The sequence below is a fragment of the Panthera pardus genome, unplaced genomic scaffold (genome assembly GCF_024362965.1).
Source record: "Panthera pardus isolate Hobbes unplaced genomic scaffold, ASM2436296v1 HiC_scaffold_25, whole genome shotgun sequence".
Classification (NCBI taxonomy): Eukaryota; Metazoa; Chordata; class Mammalia; order Carnivora; family Felidae; genus Panthera; species Panthera pardus.
In genome coordinates, this window is record NW_026526821.1 from 61,974,082 (window position 1) to 61,990,024 (window position 15,943).

General features: G+C 48.7%; 1 protein-coding gene across 3 annotated transcripts in view; it reads right to left on the reverse strand.

The window, feature by feature from the left end:
- Positions 1-15,943, reverse strand: part of CNNM4 (cyclin and CBS domain divalent metal cation transport mediator 4) — a 40,874-nt gene that overhangs the window by 5,050 nt on the left and 19,881 nt on the right. For 2 of the 3 annotated variants that reach the window (XR_002083492.2, XM_019461486.2), the window contains exons 2-6: positions 6,899-7,042; positions 6,486-6,620; positions 3,607-3,776; positions 3,202-3,298; positions 1,289-1,351 (exon numbers count right to left, since the gene is read on the reverse strand). Coding sequence is in view for 2 of the 3 variants with exons in the window: in XM_019461486.2 (XP_019317031.2) it covers positions 1,289-1,351; positions 3,202-3,298; positions 3,607-3,776; positions 6,486-6,620; positions 6,899-7,042 (609 nt within the window). In the remaining variant the exon portion in view is untranslated. The remainder of the gene's footprint in view (positions 1-1,288; positions 1,352-3,201; positions 3,299-3,606; positions 3,777-6,485; positions 6,621-6,898; positions 7,043-15,943) is intronic. The other variant, XM_019461599.2, reaches the window with a different exon arrangement.

Below are 15,943 nucleotides of genomic sequence, written 5' to 3' on the forward strand. Positions count from 1 at the left end.
AGAGCAAGAGCAGAAGAGAGAAGAGGGGGCTGAGATGTTGGCCAAGGAGGACCAATATGGTCCATTCTGTTGTCATTGGACATCACCCACTCAAAGGCCATTGTCAGCTTCCCACTTCTATTACAGCCAAAAGGTGGCTGTTTGAAAAGGCTGAGTGTCTTCTAAATCACCTTTTTACTTTTTTTTTTTAAAGAGAATCGATAAAAACATGTCCTTTGGTACAGCTGAGGAGAAAAAACCCAGCTGTACGAATATAAAATGGGAAAAGATGGACTCTGGTGATAGGACTGTCAGGGCCTCAGGAGCTTCTTTAAGTTACACAGCGAGACTGGAGCTCAAAGGCACTTGTAATGCTCTTAACCTCCCCTGGGCTCACCAGGTCAGGCCAGAATTCTGATGGTGAGACCAGCACCTTCCGCCACCCTCTGCTGCCTCCACATAAATGACTGAGAACTGACTCAGTCAGCCCAGCAATTCTGGGATAAGGCTCAAGAGTGTGTCCCAGCAAAGGCCAGAAACAGTATATGGCATTGGGCCTCTTCCTCAATAGTTTATGATTGGAATAGCACATTTTAGTTGTAATCAAGAAGAAAACAGAAGTAACAATTGAGCTCTAACATTTCATACCAATTCTCTCATTGCTCCTGACAATTCTAAGAAGTGGGCACATATATTGTTCCCATTTCACAAGAGGGAACAAAGACTTAGAGTAAGTCAGCTCCCGGAATCATTTAGCTAGTAATTGCAGAGACAGCATTCAAACAGGGCAGTCTGCCCAGGGCCGCACTTCTAACTGCCCGGCGGCTGCCTCCCCCTGGCAGGCAGACACCAGCAGCAACAGAATGAAGAGCAAAGCCTGTGAAGAAAGGAGGAAAGTTTTTTAGAAAAAGCTGATGACATGACAGGCATCGTGATGTTTGTGAGTGGCCTTGATCAGGGGGTGCCGAACAGCTGGGTTCACTTGGCCTGGCCAGAAGCAACCCTCCCTTCCCACCCTATCTGTGTGGATGCGTGCGTGTGTGTATGTGCATGTGCATGTGTGTGTCTTCTCAAGGACTGAAGGACCTTTGGGGATGCTCTTCCAGAACCAGGGCAAAGCCACCCAGTAATTGGGCCCTAGGCCAAGCAGAGCCAGTGCAAATCAAGCTGGCCCACAAGTGTGAACGGGTGGGATGGCCTGAGGTGCTGTGGGGAGCCCCAGTGCCTGCTGGGAGAGGTTAGTAGAGCTGTGGTATGTGGGCTCAGGCGATAGGTGGCAGTGCAAACTTCTCCAGCCATGCCATGTTACCTGAGAGCCAGGAGAGCAGGGAGTTCCGCTTGCCAGGCGGACACCCGACCTGGGTTGAAGGCACTGGAGCAAAAGAGGAAAAGGTCAGCGATGGGTAGGGTGAGGAGGCAGAACATGGAGCCACAGGTATGGGATAGAGAAGCAGATCTGCTGGGGGTCAGGCTCCCTTGGGCAAAGAGGGGGCACAATGGAAAGGGGGACATGGCTCTGATGGGGAGGGGCTTAGGGCAATCCAACAAGCCCTGCTCAGAGAGGGGCAGAAGCTTCCACAGTGAAGCAAGCCCCCCAGAAGTCATCCCTTCTTCCTTTTGGCCACTCCAAGCGGGAACTGAGTGCCTCCAGGTCAAAGGATAGAGCCCAGGACTCTGACCCAAGCCTCTAAGGCATTGTTGCAGAGAAAGCGTGCCTGGAGGAAATGTCCCATGACCGTGTGCCTTTCTGGACAAGATTTCCCCCAGCTGGATGGCAAGAGGTGCTCTTGGGAGGGGCAGAGAAATCCTCCTTAGGCCCAATGCATCCAGGCAGAGGCCAACTGCTCCAAAACCCAGCTCTGGAACCTTGTCTCCTCACTCTCTCCTTCCTGGAGCCTGCTCATGCTGGTGGAGGGGCAGAGCTACGTCACACCAGTGGATAAGCTGAGCTGTGTCAATATACATGGATGCCCTGGGCCCTGCACAGGCCCTCTTTGTCAAAGGACAGCAACAGGCATAGCACAGAGGCTCTCCAGGAGATGCACACACACCTAAATGTGTGGCCTGTCCCCCAGCAATAAAGTAGATTTTCGCTTTCCAGCCTGCAGCAACCTGGAGCCCCTCTGGAGGTTAAGAGGGTCATACAACTGGTGAGGAGCCAATCTGGCAAGACTTGGGTCTTGCCTGCAGGGTGCCACTTTAGTCACAAGGTCCCTCTGGCAAGGGGAGCCTGAACCACCCAGGACTGGAGAAGCAGAAAGCGCCAGGGTGGCCAGAGTGGCCCTTCCCTGGACTTCCCACAACCTCTCTTGGAGGGCATGTCCAGTCCCTCTTTGTCCCAAATCCCTTTCTGCCATCAGAACCAGCCCTCTGGGCACTTGGGTGGCTCAGTTAGGCATCTGACTCTTGATTTTGGCTCAGGTCATGATCTCACAGTTTGTGAGTTCAAGCCCCATGCCGGGCTCCTCAGTGGCAGTGCAGAGCCTGCTTGGGATTCTGTCTTCCTCTCTCTCTGCCCTTGCCCCACTTGCTATCTCTCTCTCAAAATAAATAAATAAACATTAAAAAAAAAAAAAAAATCCAGCCCTTAACCAAAAGGCAGTGGCTAAGCCCCCTGAAAAGTCAAGCCGATCTGCAACCTGCCCAGCAAATAGGCCCCGGCCTGGCTCCCAACCATAGGCACTCTGGACCCCCTCACTCTCCACCTCAATTCCCTAACCCAGTCTCAATGAGCAAGAGCCTGTGGCCTCCCTCCACCTGTCTCCACTCATTCTTCTCGCTGCTGTGGCTGCTTGCCTGGTTGGCCCATTCTGCTGTCGTACTTCCCCCTGCTCAAAGGCCATCAATGGCTTCCTGCTTCCTATCACAACCAAATGCTGCCAACTTTCTGGGGCTCCCCGACATGTCCTTACTCCCCATGGTCCTCCCCCAACTCTGGCAGGCTGTTCTCACATCTCAAGACATGCTCTCAGCTCTATGCAGGCCTTTGCGCAGATTCCCCTTCCCATCTCTTCTCCCCACTCTCAGAATCCTGTCCGAAGGAGCCAGTCACAGCTCTTCTGGACCACCTCTGCTAGGCCCTGACAACTCTGGCCCTGACTGGCCTCCCTCTCCCCTGAGCCACCTGGACTGCCCCAGGTTCTGGGTGCCAGTCTAAGTATCCGCCCAACCCAGGTATGCTGGAGGGCATCACAGAAGCACAGATGCAACCCAGCGACTCACCAGAGGTGGGCGAGGACAAGGCCATGGTCCCATAGTAGGAGAAGGCGCCTGTCTCAAACTTCATGTTCTCCTTCCCGGCCTCCACCTCCACCTTCCCCTGGAAGAACACAGGGCCAGGAAAACAAACAGACTAAGAAAGAAAACTCAACGGAGGGAAAAAAGGACAAAGCAAGAGGGAGAAGTAAGGGCGAGGAAGAGCTGGTTCCAGAGCCCTGAAAAGTTCAGGTACCCTGACCTGGAGACTCAAGGGTGGCTTCTCAGGAAGAGGGTGGGCAAAGGGGGAGCAGAGGCTCAGGGGCAGGCTGGACGTTCCCTAGGCAGGAAAGCCCTGCGTCCCCCAGCCACCTCAGCAGGCAAGGAGGGGACAGTGGGCATAGGGGGGCAGGCATGGAGCAGGCCACTTACCTGCAGGATGAGGATAAAGTAGTCGGCCGGCTTATTTCGGGTGTACAGGTAATGGCGAATGTAATATTTGTTGTGCTCATCAAACTTGAGTTCCTGAATGACGTCTGGGTACTTGAGCAGGCGAAGCAGGATTTTCTCGGATATTAGAGAGGGGCTGAACTGGGGAACCTCTGTAGGAAGAGAGATGAGGACTTCACAGGGGGCCTGGAATAGGCAACGTGGGGAACACAGCCCCCTCCCTGCCCAGGCCCTTCCCTTTGGTTCTGCACCTCCCTGGGAAGGAAGCACCTTTGGATCCAAACAGGTTACACTCCAGTCAGCCCGCCTGCCTAGGCTGGAATGGCGGCGCCTGCACTAATAGTGTGTGATCTTGGGCAAGTTACTTAACCTGTGTCTCAGTTTCCTCATCTGTAAAATGAGGATTAAAAACCTCGTGGGGTTGGGGCACCTGGGTGGCTCAATATCTGATTCTGAGCATCTGGTTCTTTTTTTTTTTTTTTTTAATTTATTTATTTTTCTAAATTTACATCCAAGTTAGTGCAAAAATGATTTCAGGTGGGGCGCCTGGGTGGCTTGGTCGGTTAAGTGTCCGACTTCGGCTCAGGTCACGATCTCACGGTCCGTGAGTTCGAGCCCCGTGTCGGGCTCTGTGCTGACAGCTCAGAGCCTGGAGCCTGTTTTGGATTCTGTGTCTCCCTCTCTCTCTGCTCCTCCCCTGTTCATGCTCTGTCTCTCTCTGTCTCAAAAAAATAAATAAACGTTAAAAAAAAAAAAAAATTTAAAAAAAAAATTAAAAAAAAAATGATTTCAGGAGAATTCAGTGATTCATCCCCTATGTACAACACCCAGTGCTCACCCCAACAAGTGTCTTCCCTAATGCCCCTTGATCATTTAGCTCATTCCCCCACCCACAACCCCTCCAGCAACCCTTAGTTTGTTCTCTGTATTTGAGTCTCTTATATTTTGTCCCCCTCCCTATATTATTTTTGTTTCCCTTCCCCTATGTTCATCTGTTTTGTATCTCAAATTCTACATGAGTGAGGTCATACGCTATGTCTTTCTCTGCCTAATTTTGCTTAGCATAATACCCTTTAGTTCCATCCATGTTGTTGCAAATGGCCAAGATTTCATTCTTTTTGATTGCCGAGTAATACTCCGTTGTATATATATACACCACATCTTCTTTATCCATTCATCCATTGATGGACATTTGGGCTCCTTCCATACTTTGGCTATTGTTGATAGTGCTGCTATAAACATTGGGGTGCATGTGCCCCTTCGAAACAGCACACCTGTATCCCTTGGATAAATACCTAGTAGTGCAATTGCTGGGTCATAGGGTAGTTCTATTTTTAATTTTTTGAGGAAACTCCATACTGTTTTCCAGAGTGGCTGCACCAGTTTGCATTCCCACCAACAATGCAAAAGAGATCCTCTTTCTCCACATCCTCGCCAACATCTGTTGTTGCCTGAGTTGTTAATTTTAGCCATTCTGACTGGTGTGAGGTGGTATCTCATTGTGGTTTTGATTTGTATTTCTCTGAGCATCTGACTCTTGATTTCGGCTCAGGTCATGATCTTGCAGGTTGTGGGTTCAAGCCTCGTGTCGGGCTTTGCACTGATACCGTGGAACCTGCTTAGAATTCTATGTCTCTCCCTCTCTTTCTCTGCCCCTCCCCTGCTCATATAGGTGCAGCACTCTCTCTCTCTCAAAATAGATAAACATTAAAAAAAAAAAAAAAAAAGATTTCTAAAAAAAAAAAATAGTAACAATTAAACAAAACAAAACAAAACAAAACAAAACTTGGTAGGGTTGGGGCTCCTGGCTAGCTCAGTCAGTGGAGCATAGGACTCTTGATCTCAGAGTCACAAGTTACAACCTCACATTGGGTATACAGGTTACTTTAAAAACAAAACATGCTCTGGGGCGCCTGGGTGGCTCAGTAGGTTAGGTGTCTGACTTTGGCTCAGGTCTGATCTCACCGTTTGTGAGTTTGAGCCCCGTATCAGGTACTGTGTTGACAACTCAGAGCCTGGAGCCTGCTTCAGATTCTGTGTCTCCCTCTCGCTCTGACCCTCTCCTGCTCACACTGTGTGTGTGTCTCTCTCTCTCAAAAATAAATAAACATTAAAAAAAAAAAAACTCTTAGATACATTCTTGCCATATGGAAAGTGCTTCATAAATATTATCATCATTATCATTAGCACTATCGTCAATATCCTGGCAGGAAAAATAAAGAGAATTAACATCCTTCAGCAAGTGAGAGTTAGGAAGGAAGTCAGATTTTGGGGGGAGGTGGGGAATAGGCAGGAGCTTTTCAAATCAATCACCCAGATCCCCAAAGGGGCTTTGAGTCAGGGGTGAGAAGAGAGAAATGTCATTGACCTAGAGGTCAAGTCCTGCTGGACCCAGCAAATTCAGGCAGAGGGGAAGGAGGAGAGATGAGAACAGAACTGGATTGAGACTCCTTGGAGTGCACGAGCCAGACAAGAGCTGTGCCAGACAAGAGCTGTGCCAGACAAGAGCTGTGGGCCCACAGTATGTGGAAAGGCCTCTTTCTCCCTCCTCCTCCCCAGCACCCATGGGTCTGCAGAACCCCAGGGCCCACTTCAGGTACTCCCAGTGGTTATTTTCAAAACCAACTTGGTTGCTTCCTAGAAATTTGCAATGGCAACCCATCAACAAAGAAAACAAATCACAAGGTGTGCCCCAGGGATAGAGGGAAGGCGCCTTGCCCCCTTTCAGAGGCAATCATGTTTTCCCTATACCTTTCACCTGACACAGCCCTTGTCCCATGGGAGAAAGTAGCCAGAGGCCTAGAATCCTTCTTCCATGACTGTATCCCATCAACACCTGAAGGCCCTCCACTTGCTCTTACCCGTGGCCAGGAAGCGATGAGCCGCCAGAAGTAGCTGAGGTGAAATTTTCACCTTGAGTTCATTGTCAGCATCCTTAAAGGCTGAGAAGTCACGTTTGTTCTTCTCAGATACTCGTTTCCGGCTTCGGTTGTCAGCTGCAAGAGGCAGAATCTAGAACTGAGAACACTGAACCCCAATGACTCAGGAACAGACTAGAACCTGCTCTCCAGTCCCCAGCTCTGCAGTCCTTTCTTCCAGGCACAAGCAGCAGTGTCTGCACCAGGGCAAGGTCCCTGGCCAGGGTGAGACACGGAGTTCCTGGGTCTCAGGGTGCCAGCCCTCCCATGTCCTTGCACTGTGGCCTTCCCACCTAGGGGCACCTAGGATGTGAATAGGAAAAGGGTTCCGGGCCTGTGGAGAGGATGGAACTCACTGTACATATCCGACTCGTCCAGGATCTCAGATTTGATGATCTCCTCAATGACATCCTCCAGGGTGACCAGGCCCAGCACCTCGTAGAAGGGGTCACCTTCACCCTCGTTGTTCACCTTCTGCACGATGGCCAGGTGGGACTTCCCTGGCCGGGGGGGGGGGGGGGTGGGGGGTGGGGGGGGGGAGGACAATGCAATGAGTCAGGCAAGAACAAAGGGATCAGGCATGAGACTCCTCCACCAAAACGTTAACACACGTGGGGTCATGAGTCACTGGGGTGGGGTATGGGTGGTTTTTTTTCCCTTTTCTTTATTTCCTGAAGTTTCTACTGCAAACAGATATTGCTCTTATGAAAAGGAAAACCAAAAGTATTTTTTAAATCTCAAGGCATTTCAGACCTTTTGTTTCAGTAGAATGAAAATGGCAAGGACCTGTCTGGTGCTGTGTATCAGAATCTCCTGAGAGTCCTGGAGAGGGGAAAGACCCACGTTGACAACCCATGGACAGTGGAGCCATCAGTCAGAGACATGTGTGTGCCAACTGGACACGGGGCTCCTCAGACAGCCCAGGCTGCCCATGGGGCCCCACGGGGCACTCACATTCCTTCACCCTGCTCTCCTTGGCAAACTCCCCAGCATGTACCCAGGGGCTGTGATACTGCCCGAGGCAAAGGCTCTCAGTTCCCAAAACCATTAACAAATTAGCCCAGGCTGTAGTTAGGCCAGGCAAATACTATAATTAGAGAAAGGCCACCCTTTCAACCTAAAACAAGAGAAAGTTGGGTAGCAGAGGGAGGGTGGAGGGACCCTCCACAGAAGCTTTGTGGGGTAGCAGGGCTTTCCTGGCCCTCTTTCTGATTGTCTACCCTGTTCTCGTGCCCCCTGCCCCAGTGCATGACAGGAAGGAGACAGCCAAGGGCTTGGCCCACACTTCAGTTTGAATGGAACTGTGTACCCCACACAGGGACACAGGTTTGGAGCAGCTTAAGGGAAAAAACCCTGGGAGAGCTGAGGCCAAGCTAGGGTCTCCTATGCAATGTCCCCTTCACAACCCAGTCTTAGGCCCCACTCTAAGAACTTCTCTGTAGAGGACATTTTCCAAGTCTCTAAGGCCGCTGGAAATCCCCCAACCCCAGGATGCGTTCCTCAGAACTCCAGAGAGGCACCAGTTCTCAGGAGCAGCATTTTAAAAAACAGAATAAAAGAAAAAGATATCAGAGTACGCCACATGTGACTGGGGCGGGGGGTGGGGGAGTATGTTCTGTGCAACTTTCACACACATGCCAGTCACTATGCTACACTCATTTCCAGCTACAAGTTGTGGTCAAAACACTTTCAGCACTTTGCTAGACAGAACCATGGCTAGACTTGACTAAAAACTCTACTGTCTCTGTCTCAAAAATAAACATTAAAAAAAAAAATTTTTTTTTTTAAAAAGGGGGGGCACCTGGGTGGCTCAGTCGGTTAAGCGTCCGACTTTGGCTCAGGTCATGATATCACAGTCCATGAGTTCGAGCCCCGCATTGGGCTCTGTGCTGTCAGCTTAGAGCCTGGAGCCTGCTTCAGATTCTGTGTTGCCCTCTCTCTCTGACCCTCCCCCGTTCATGCTCTGTCTCTCTCTGTCTCAAAAATAAATAAACATTAAAACAAAAAACAAAAAACAAAAAACTCTAGACATGAGGGGCACCTGGATGGCTCAGTTAAGCATCCAGCTTCAGCTCAGGTCATGATCTCACTGTTAATGAGTTCAAGCCCTCCGTCGGGCTTTCTGCTGTCAGCAGCATGGAGCCTGCTTCAGATCCTCTGTCCCCAGCTCACTCTTCCCCTTCCCTGTTGGCACTCTGTCTCTCTCTCAAAAATAAACAAACATTAAAAAAACAAAAAACAAAACCACACACACACACAAAAACCCTCTAGACATGAGCCAACAGGGGCAAGAGATCCATCAAGGTCCTCCAGCAGGCAGCACCCACTCAGGGCTGGGTCTGGCCCCCAGGCCTCTCTGCCTGCTGGACGCTGCCCATCCAGGAGTGTCTTCTAGAAACAGAAACAATGTTCTGGGTGGTCTAAGGCAGCCAGCTAAACTATGCCATCAGGTGGAACCAGAGTAAAAAGCGAAGTAGCTTTTACCACCTGTCAGACTGGCACACTCCAAGACTGGTGATGCCCAGTGTTGGGGGAGACAAACATGCTGTCACAGGGTCCTCTGTTTAGTGGACAGGTAAATGGGCATATTTCAGGAGGCCGATTTGGCAGCCTGTCTCAAAACTAAAGGTTTCTAACCTAGGAATCAGAAATTCCACGGGGAGAAAGTTGGCTATAATCTTTCCCAAAGCAGAAAGACACAGAAGCAAACAGAACACTGCTAACAACCTCAAACCAGAAACAACCTAAATCAACAGCAATGGAGCAGGAGTACTGAATAGTGGCCGCCACTGCTCTGGGGAAAAGGCAGCAGGCTGGATGGACAGACAGAATGTGGAATGAAGCCCCACACAGACTGTTGATGGAACAGCAAGCAGTGGTGCCAGCTGCCTGCGCAGAAACTCAGGGCTGGCACTTGGCGGGATGGGGGGAGGAGATGAATTGCCTTGAATTGCATGGAAGAGCAGACAGTGATCACCTCTGGGGTTATGTGGAGTTTGGGGGAGAGGCCCTATTATCCCTTACTCTGTACCCTTCTGATACTGTTCTACTTGATGGGCAGGTTTCACTACTAGAATTTTTTTTAATTGACAAAGAGGGGAAAAACAAAATCAAGGGAAACAAAGGGAGACTGGGGAGACTCTGGGGTGAGCAAGGACCCTCTGTGCCTAAATGGACACAGACTGAGTCCCACGTAATGAGGCGTGTTTGAATGTGGCTCAGTTAGCAGCGCCTTGCTCAGAGCGCAGAAGTCAGGGCCTCGGCACAGAAGAGACAAAGCTTTAATAACCTGAGCAAATGTCCTCCTCTCCACTGAGCCTCCCTCCAATTAACCACAGGCTCACAACAAATCCTGACGCACAGTCACGGGTGCACTGGGCCACACAGGGAAAGGCTGGTGGCTTCTCTAAAGGACAGAAATATCCCTCCTTGTAGAAGAAATAAGCTGATTCCTTGAGACCAATGTTGGGGCCACTCTCAGCCCTCCTGCCTCCTCTCTGAGGCTCCGTTGTTTGCAGCATCACTGGTGTGTGCGGATGCCCTCTAAGGGACAGGTAACCTGAAGGCGTACAGGCCTGGGGCGCCACCCAGTCACCTCTGCTCTACTTTGCCCAGAGGAGTTTTGTTTTGTTTTGTTTTTTATGGTCTTAGCAGAAGATTCTCCTCCTTAGCTAGAGAACCTCTCTTGCCAAGGTCACCAGTGACTTCCAGTGACAGGGTCTCATGCTCAGGCTGCATCTTCTGATGAGGGGTCACTCTCTCCCACTTCCTGGAAATCCTTCCTCTCCTTGGTTTCTAGCACACAGCTTTCCTGGTGTTCCTCTCACCTCAGGGGCTGCTCCTTCTCCCTGACCTCTTTACGTGGGAGCATCCCAGAGCTCAGTCCTCGGACCTGGTCCCTTGCTTTGTGACTTTAAATACAAACTGTACGTCAAGGCATCTCAAATAAACACTTCCAGCCCAGCCCACTCCCGCATCCTCTGGACTCATAAACCCAACTGGTGACTAGGTAGGTAGCTTCTCCTAGATGCCTAACATCTTGATCTCCACGTGGCCAAAACCAAATTGCCACCCTTCCCCCCAGCCTTCCTCATGTCCATCAATCCAGTAGATCAGGCCATGGGGGAGTAAACTGTCTCCTGTATTTCTCTACCCTTTTATATCCAACCTTTCCAGTAGGTCCTGTCAGCTCTACCTGCAATGGACACTTAGAATCTGGCCTCTTCTGGAGGCTTCCACTGCTACTGTCTCGTTCCGGGCCACACACATCTCCGTCTCACCCAGAGAGCTAGACTAGCCTCTAAGCAGCTCCCTGCTTCATCCTGGACCTGGGGTTGGCTCTCAACACAGCAGCAAGAGGGGGGAAGTCAGGTCACCTTATGCCTCACCCAAGTCCCTCCAGTGGCTCCTGTCTCACTCCTAGTAAAAGCCCCATCCCCCACAGAGCCCTTGGTGCTGACCCTCTCATGTCTCCTACCACTCTCTCTCCAGTGCTCAGGTCAGCCACAGGGCCTCTTTGCTGTTCTTCAAACACAACAGGCTGCTCCCTTTGCCTGGCTTGCTCCTCCCCCACACAACTGGGTAGCCTGCCCCCACTTCAGGTCTTTGTTCATATGTGGCCCTCTCAGTGAGGCCTCAGTGAAAACTGCATAGCCCTTACCCAAAAACTACGACTCCTCCTCCAGCACCTCAACCCTAGTCATTAAATCCCCTAAAATAAATGATATAGTACGCTTATTCAATGAACTTATCATTTATGGCCCGTCTTCTCCTGCTATATTTTGAGCTACACTACAGCAGGGGCTTTAGTCTGTGTTCTTGAAACTCAGAACAGCGATTGGCATCCAGTTAAGTGTTCAATGGCTATCAGGGAATGAATGACAGTTCACGTGGACGTTCCATAGGAGAAAAAAAATGTAATCAATGGGAAGGGGGGAAGGGGGAAAGGGATGGAGCCTAGAGAAGAATTATTTTGAATTTCAGTAATTAAGTTTCCATAATTCAAAAATCATTTTTAATTTACCTTTTAAAATAAAAAGACCAACTTAGGACTTATATTTATGATCCTCATTCTATGAAATTTAAATCTAATACAGAATTTTTACTTTAATGATTTACCTTATTTTATTATTAATGTCCATTCAACTGGATAATTGGATTTTGGGGGTGGTTGGGGTGAGAAATGAAACATGAAAATTTAAATAATACATCTACCCCAAAAGCTGAGAATCCCTCAGTTCTCAAAGTAGTCCTCATTCAAAGAAAAAAGAATGAGGAAATATAGCAACATGCTCATATTTGGCTGATCCACATGAAATTGTTGATATTTGACTATTTTTGACCAAGAAAAATGACAATTTCATATTATTCAACCTAAAAGTATGGGAGGTTCAGGATGGTTTTTCTGTTTTATACTTTTCTGAATAGAAAATCCAACCTTTCCACAGTCAATAGTTTTAATTTTACAATCAGAAAGAAAGACATCCATTGAAGTAACTTTGAAAAAGACTCTCACACTGCTCCCTGCCCCACCCCCCACCCCCAAACCCTGCGGGACTGGGGCTTCCTTTTAAATTCAAACACTGCTAGCAAGGGCACCTTGAAGCTCCTACCCGCACACCTGGGCCGTGAAGCTCCTACCCGCACAGCTGCCCTTCTTCGACCTTTGTCCAGCCAGGTCTCCTCCCAGTCGGAGAACCACAGTGAGGCCTCTTTCACCTGCCCTGTCCCACCTGGAACAGGGGCAAGGAGCGAGAGGCCCCATAACCTGCCTGAGTCCCTCCCCAACCCTTCCTCTTTACCACCCTTGGCTCAGCCCTGGGGGGCTCCACCATGGGGACCATTAGCACTCACTGCCCAGTCCCGCCCCAGCGCTCCCTTCTCCCTTCACCAGCACTTGTACTGTTGCCTATGCAGTCGACTGGCGATGCTATCCCATCCCCTCCCACCTCATGCCTGGAACACAGCAGACACCCAAACGCTTTGCTGGATACATATAGGTTGGTCTGCAGGGACCCCAGAAAGCCCAATCCTCCACCTTCCGCACTGCCCAGTTTAGCAAACTGCTGTATCCTCCTCCCCCCATAAAAAACTTTATAATCTCTCATAGACCATAAGAAAAACACATTACTAAGTGCTGGGTTTCAAAGTCCACAAAGGCCCGGAGAGGGCCCTACTCACCAGCTCCTGCTGCCTTTTCTCATGTGGAATATCCAGAGGCCTCAGATCAGACATGGGATTCCCACTACCCAAGACGGTGTCCTGGGCATCTCCCTCGCTGGTCCCCCAGCAAGTGAGGTCGCCCACTTCCTGCCCTCAAAGGCTCCCAGCAGGCTCTGAGCTCTCAGGCACCTCAGGCTTGACTGCCAGAAGACGCACCACCACAGGTCATAGGTCTCTTCACTTGCACCCTGATGTCCTGGGACACCAGCACCCTGATGTCCTGGGAATCCCCCTCCTTTTTCCTCCCTCCACCCAGACAACGGGCAGGATTAAGCAGACTATTAATAGTGCTGATCTCACCAGCAGGAGGGGCAGCCCATCCCAGCAAGAAGAGATAGGCGGGGCAGGCATATTGGAGGAAGCAGAGGAGCACAGCAGCAGAAGTCAGACCCTTGCACAACCCTCCATGTGGGCACCCCTCAGCAACCAGGGGACAAGAGAGCTATGCACAAAAAGAAGCTTCCATCAGTTCCCTAAGCAGAGAGGGACAGACTGGGGAGGGGCAGGGAGTAAGTTGTTTAATCAATAAGCAACTTAAAAGAACAATGAAGAGATCCTTAATTTTAATGTAAGTTAAAATACATTAGGGCGCCTGGGTGGCTCAGTTGGTTAAGCAGTTAAGTGTCCTAAGCGTCCGCCTTTTTTTTTTTTTTTTAATATTTTAACATTTATTCATTTTTGAGAGACAGAGAGACACAATGTGAGCAGGGAAGGGGCAGAGAGAGGAGGCAGAATGTGAAGCAGGCTCCAGGCTCTGAGCTATCAGCACAGAGCCTGATGCGGGGCTTGAACTCACGAACGGCAAGACCATGACCTGAGCCGACATCGGCCACTTAACTGACTGAGCCACCCAGGCACCCCTCAAGCAACTGACTCTTGATTTCAGCTCAGGTCATGATCTGACAGTTCGTGGGTTCCAACCCCACATCGGGCTCTGCACTGCCAGCACAGATTCTCTCTTGGGATTCTCTCTCTTTCCCTCTCTTTGCCCTTCCCCTGCTTGCATGCTGTGTCTCTCTATCTGGAAATAAGTAAATAAACTTAAAAAAATTTTATAAATAAATGAAATATACCGTAAGACCATAAAGACTAACACAGGGAAGTACTGAAGGAAACAATGACACTTTTTTCTTCAGGATTTGGCAGCACGTGTCAAAATGGAGAAAGTAAGACCCTGGCCTCAGCCATATCTACCACTTCTAGGAAAGACCTTAATACAAGGAAAAACCCAGGCCAGGGTGCAAGTTGTGCCCAGGAGGGTCCATCTAGGGTGGTTTATGATACAGTACTGTAGCCACTAAAAATTAGGCTGATGTAGACAGAGATTTAAAAGAGACAGTGGTTCACCACTTGCATAAAGCAAAAAGTTACAAAACAAGAAAATATGGGAACTACACTGGCTTCTTCTGCTTTAGCTTAATGCATTTTAAAATCACCATGTATTACTCATTTTACATTCATAATCAGAAAGGATAAGAATGATGCCTCATATTGAGGGGATGGAGACAGCAATATAGTTGGTTCATTGCTGACTTACTAGAAGAAAAAACAAGACCAAAATATTCACGTTTTGAGTGGTGGGAGAAGGGGGTCTTTCATTTCCTAGTCATTTTCCTCCTTTCTAAAAGTTTCTAGAATAAATATATTGCTTTATTTTTACATTTTAATTATAAACACAATGTACATCTTTCTGCACCTTGGGTTTTACACACAGCGATGTCACTGGAGCCCAGTCACTTTGCCTCCCCTGTGGAGGGTTCCACTGGTGGATGCTAGGGGGGATTTAACCCTCTCTCTTCTGCTGACGGACCCACGATTATTTCCAGTTTCTTACACCACGAACAAAGCTGCAGTGAAAATCCCTGAGCTCCACCGTTCGATCCATGTGAGATCTCGATGTACGTACAGCTGTGGAGCCACTAGGTCAGAGGGTTCGTGCACTGGAAGATCTGACCGAAATCTCCACACTGCCTCCCTAGTAGGGCTCCCAGTTTCCATTCTTGCCAGCACAAGTTATACCCGGTGCTTCTTGATTCATTCCTTAGTGCCTAGTGCCCAATAAGGAAGCCATTCAATAAATACAGTCGTTATAGCTGGTTATGTTTTTAAAAGGAAAAGGAAAATGGACAGCAAGACAAAAAGGAAAAAACTGAGTGAAGCAGGAAAGAAAAAAAAAAAGGAAAAGTGACAGGAGTACAGCCACATGGAAAAGAGAAATGAAAACGGAGACACTGCAGCCCACTTGCCAAAACAGAAAGCATTTCTAGAGACTTACCAGGAGACTTGCCCAGCTATCCTGAGCAAAAGACAACACAGCCAGACACTGACAGTACACACAGAAGAGAGCCACAGCCTGTCTGGGACTTTCTAGAACAGGGTCTCCAAAAGGAGTATTCATCCCCCTTTCATTCACATTTACTTGTAATCCAAAATAAATAAGCAACTTTAGCTTTCGTTTATACACAGACTGACAGTGGGCCCTGAGCAGGTGGCGAGCAGCCAGCCCCCGAGGGAAGGAGCCCTCAGCCTCACTCAATTGCTCTCCAGCAAAGCGAGAGGAGTTTCAGATGAGGTATGCCCAAGGACACAGGTTTACAGATTCTGTTGAGCACTTTTAACCAAATCAATGCTCACACAATGGACAGTCGCTTTACAAGACCCATGCAAGGAAATTCCAGAGTGAAGGGAACATGAATAAAGTAAGCAGGGCACCTACAAAGGCCAGAGCTGGCCCTCTCCTCCCCCTGCCAGCCCTTTGTCAGTCAGCAGGGGGAATACAAGTACCGGGGGAGTTGAGGAGTGCTTGGCCAAAATAATTCAAAATTGTCAAGAAAACTATTTGAAACGCAGACTTAGAGCCACTGTCTGTAATGATGAATCCCAGTACCGAGGGTACTTTGTCCCATGAGAAAGTATATAAGGTATGTGTTACAGTAGAAACATTTAAAAATAATATTTAATTTAAAATTTAAATTTGTATATTTAAATAATAAAAACATTTTTAAATAATTGTTATTTCATCTTCTTTAAAAATTTTTGTATCTGTTTTATAATATATATGTATTAATAAAACAGTATACGTATATAATCCTTATATGAATAGAGGTAGAAATTTTTAAAAACTTTTTTTCTAGGGGTGCCTGGGTGGCTCAGTCTGTTAAGCATCCAACTCTTTTTTT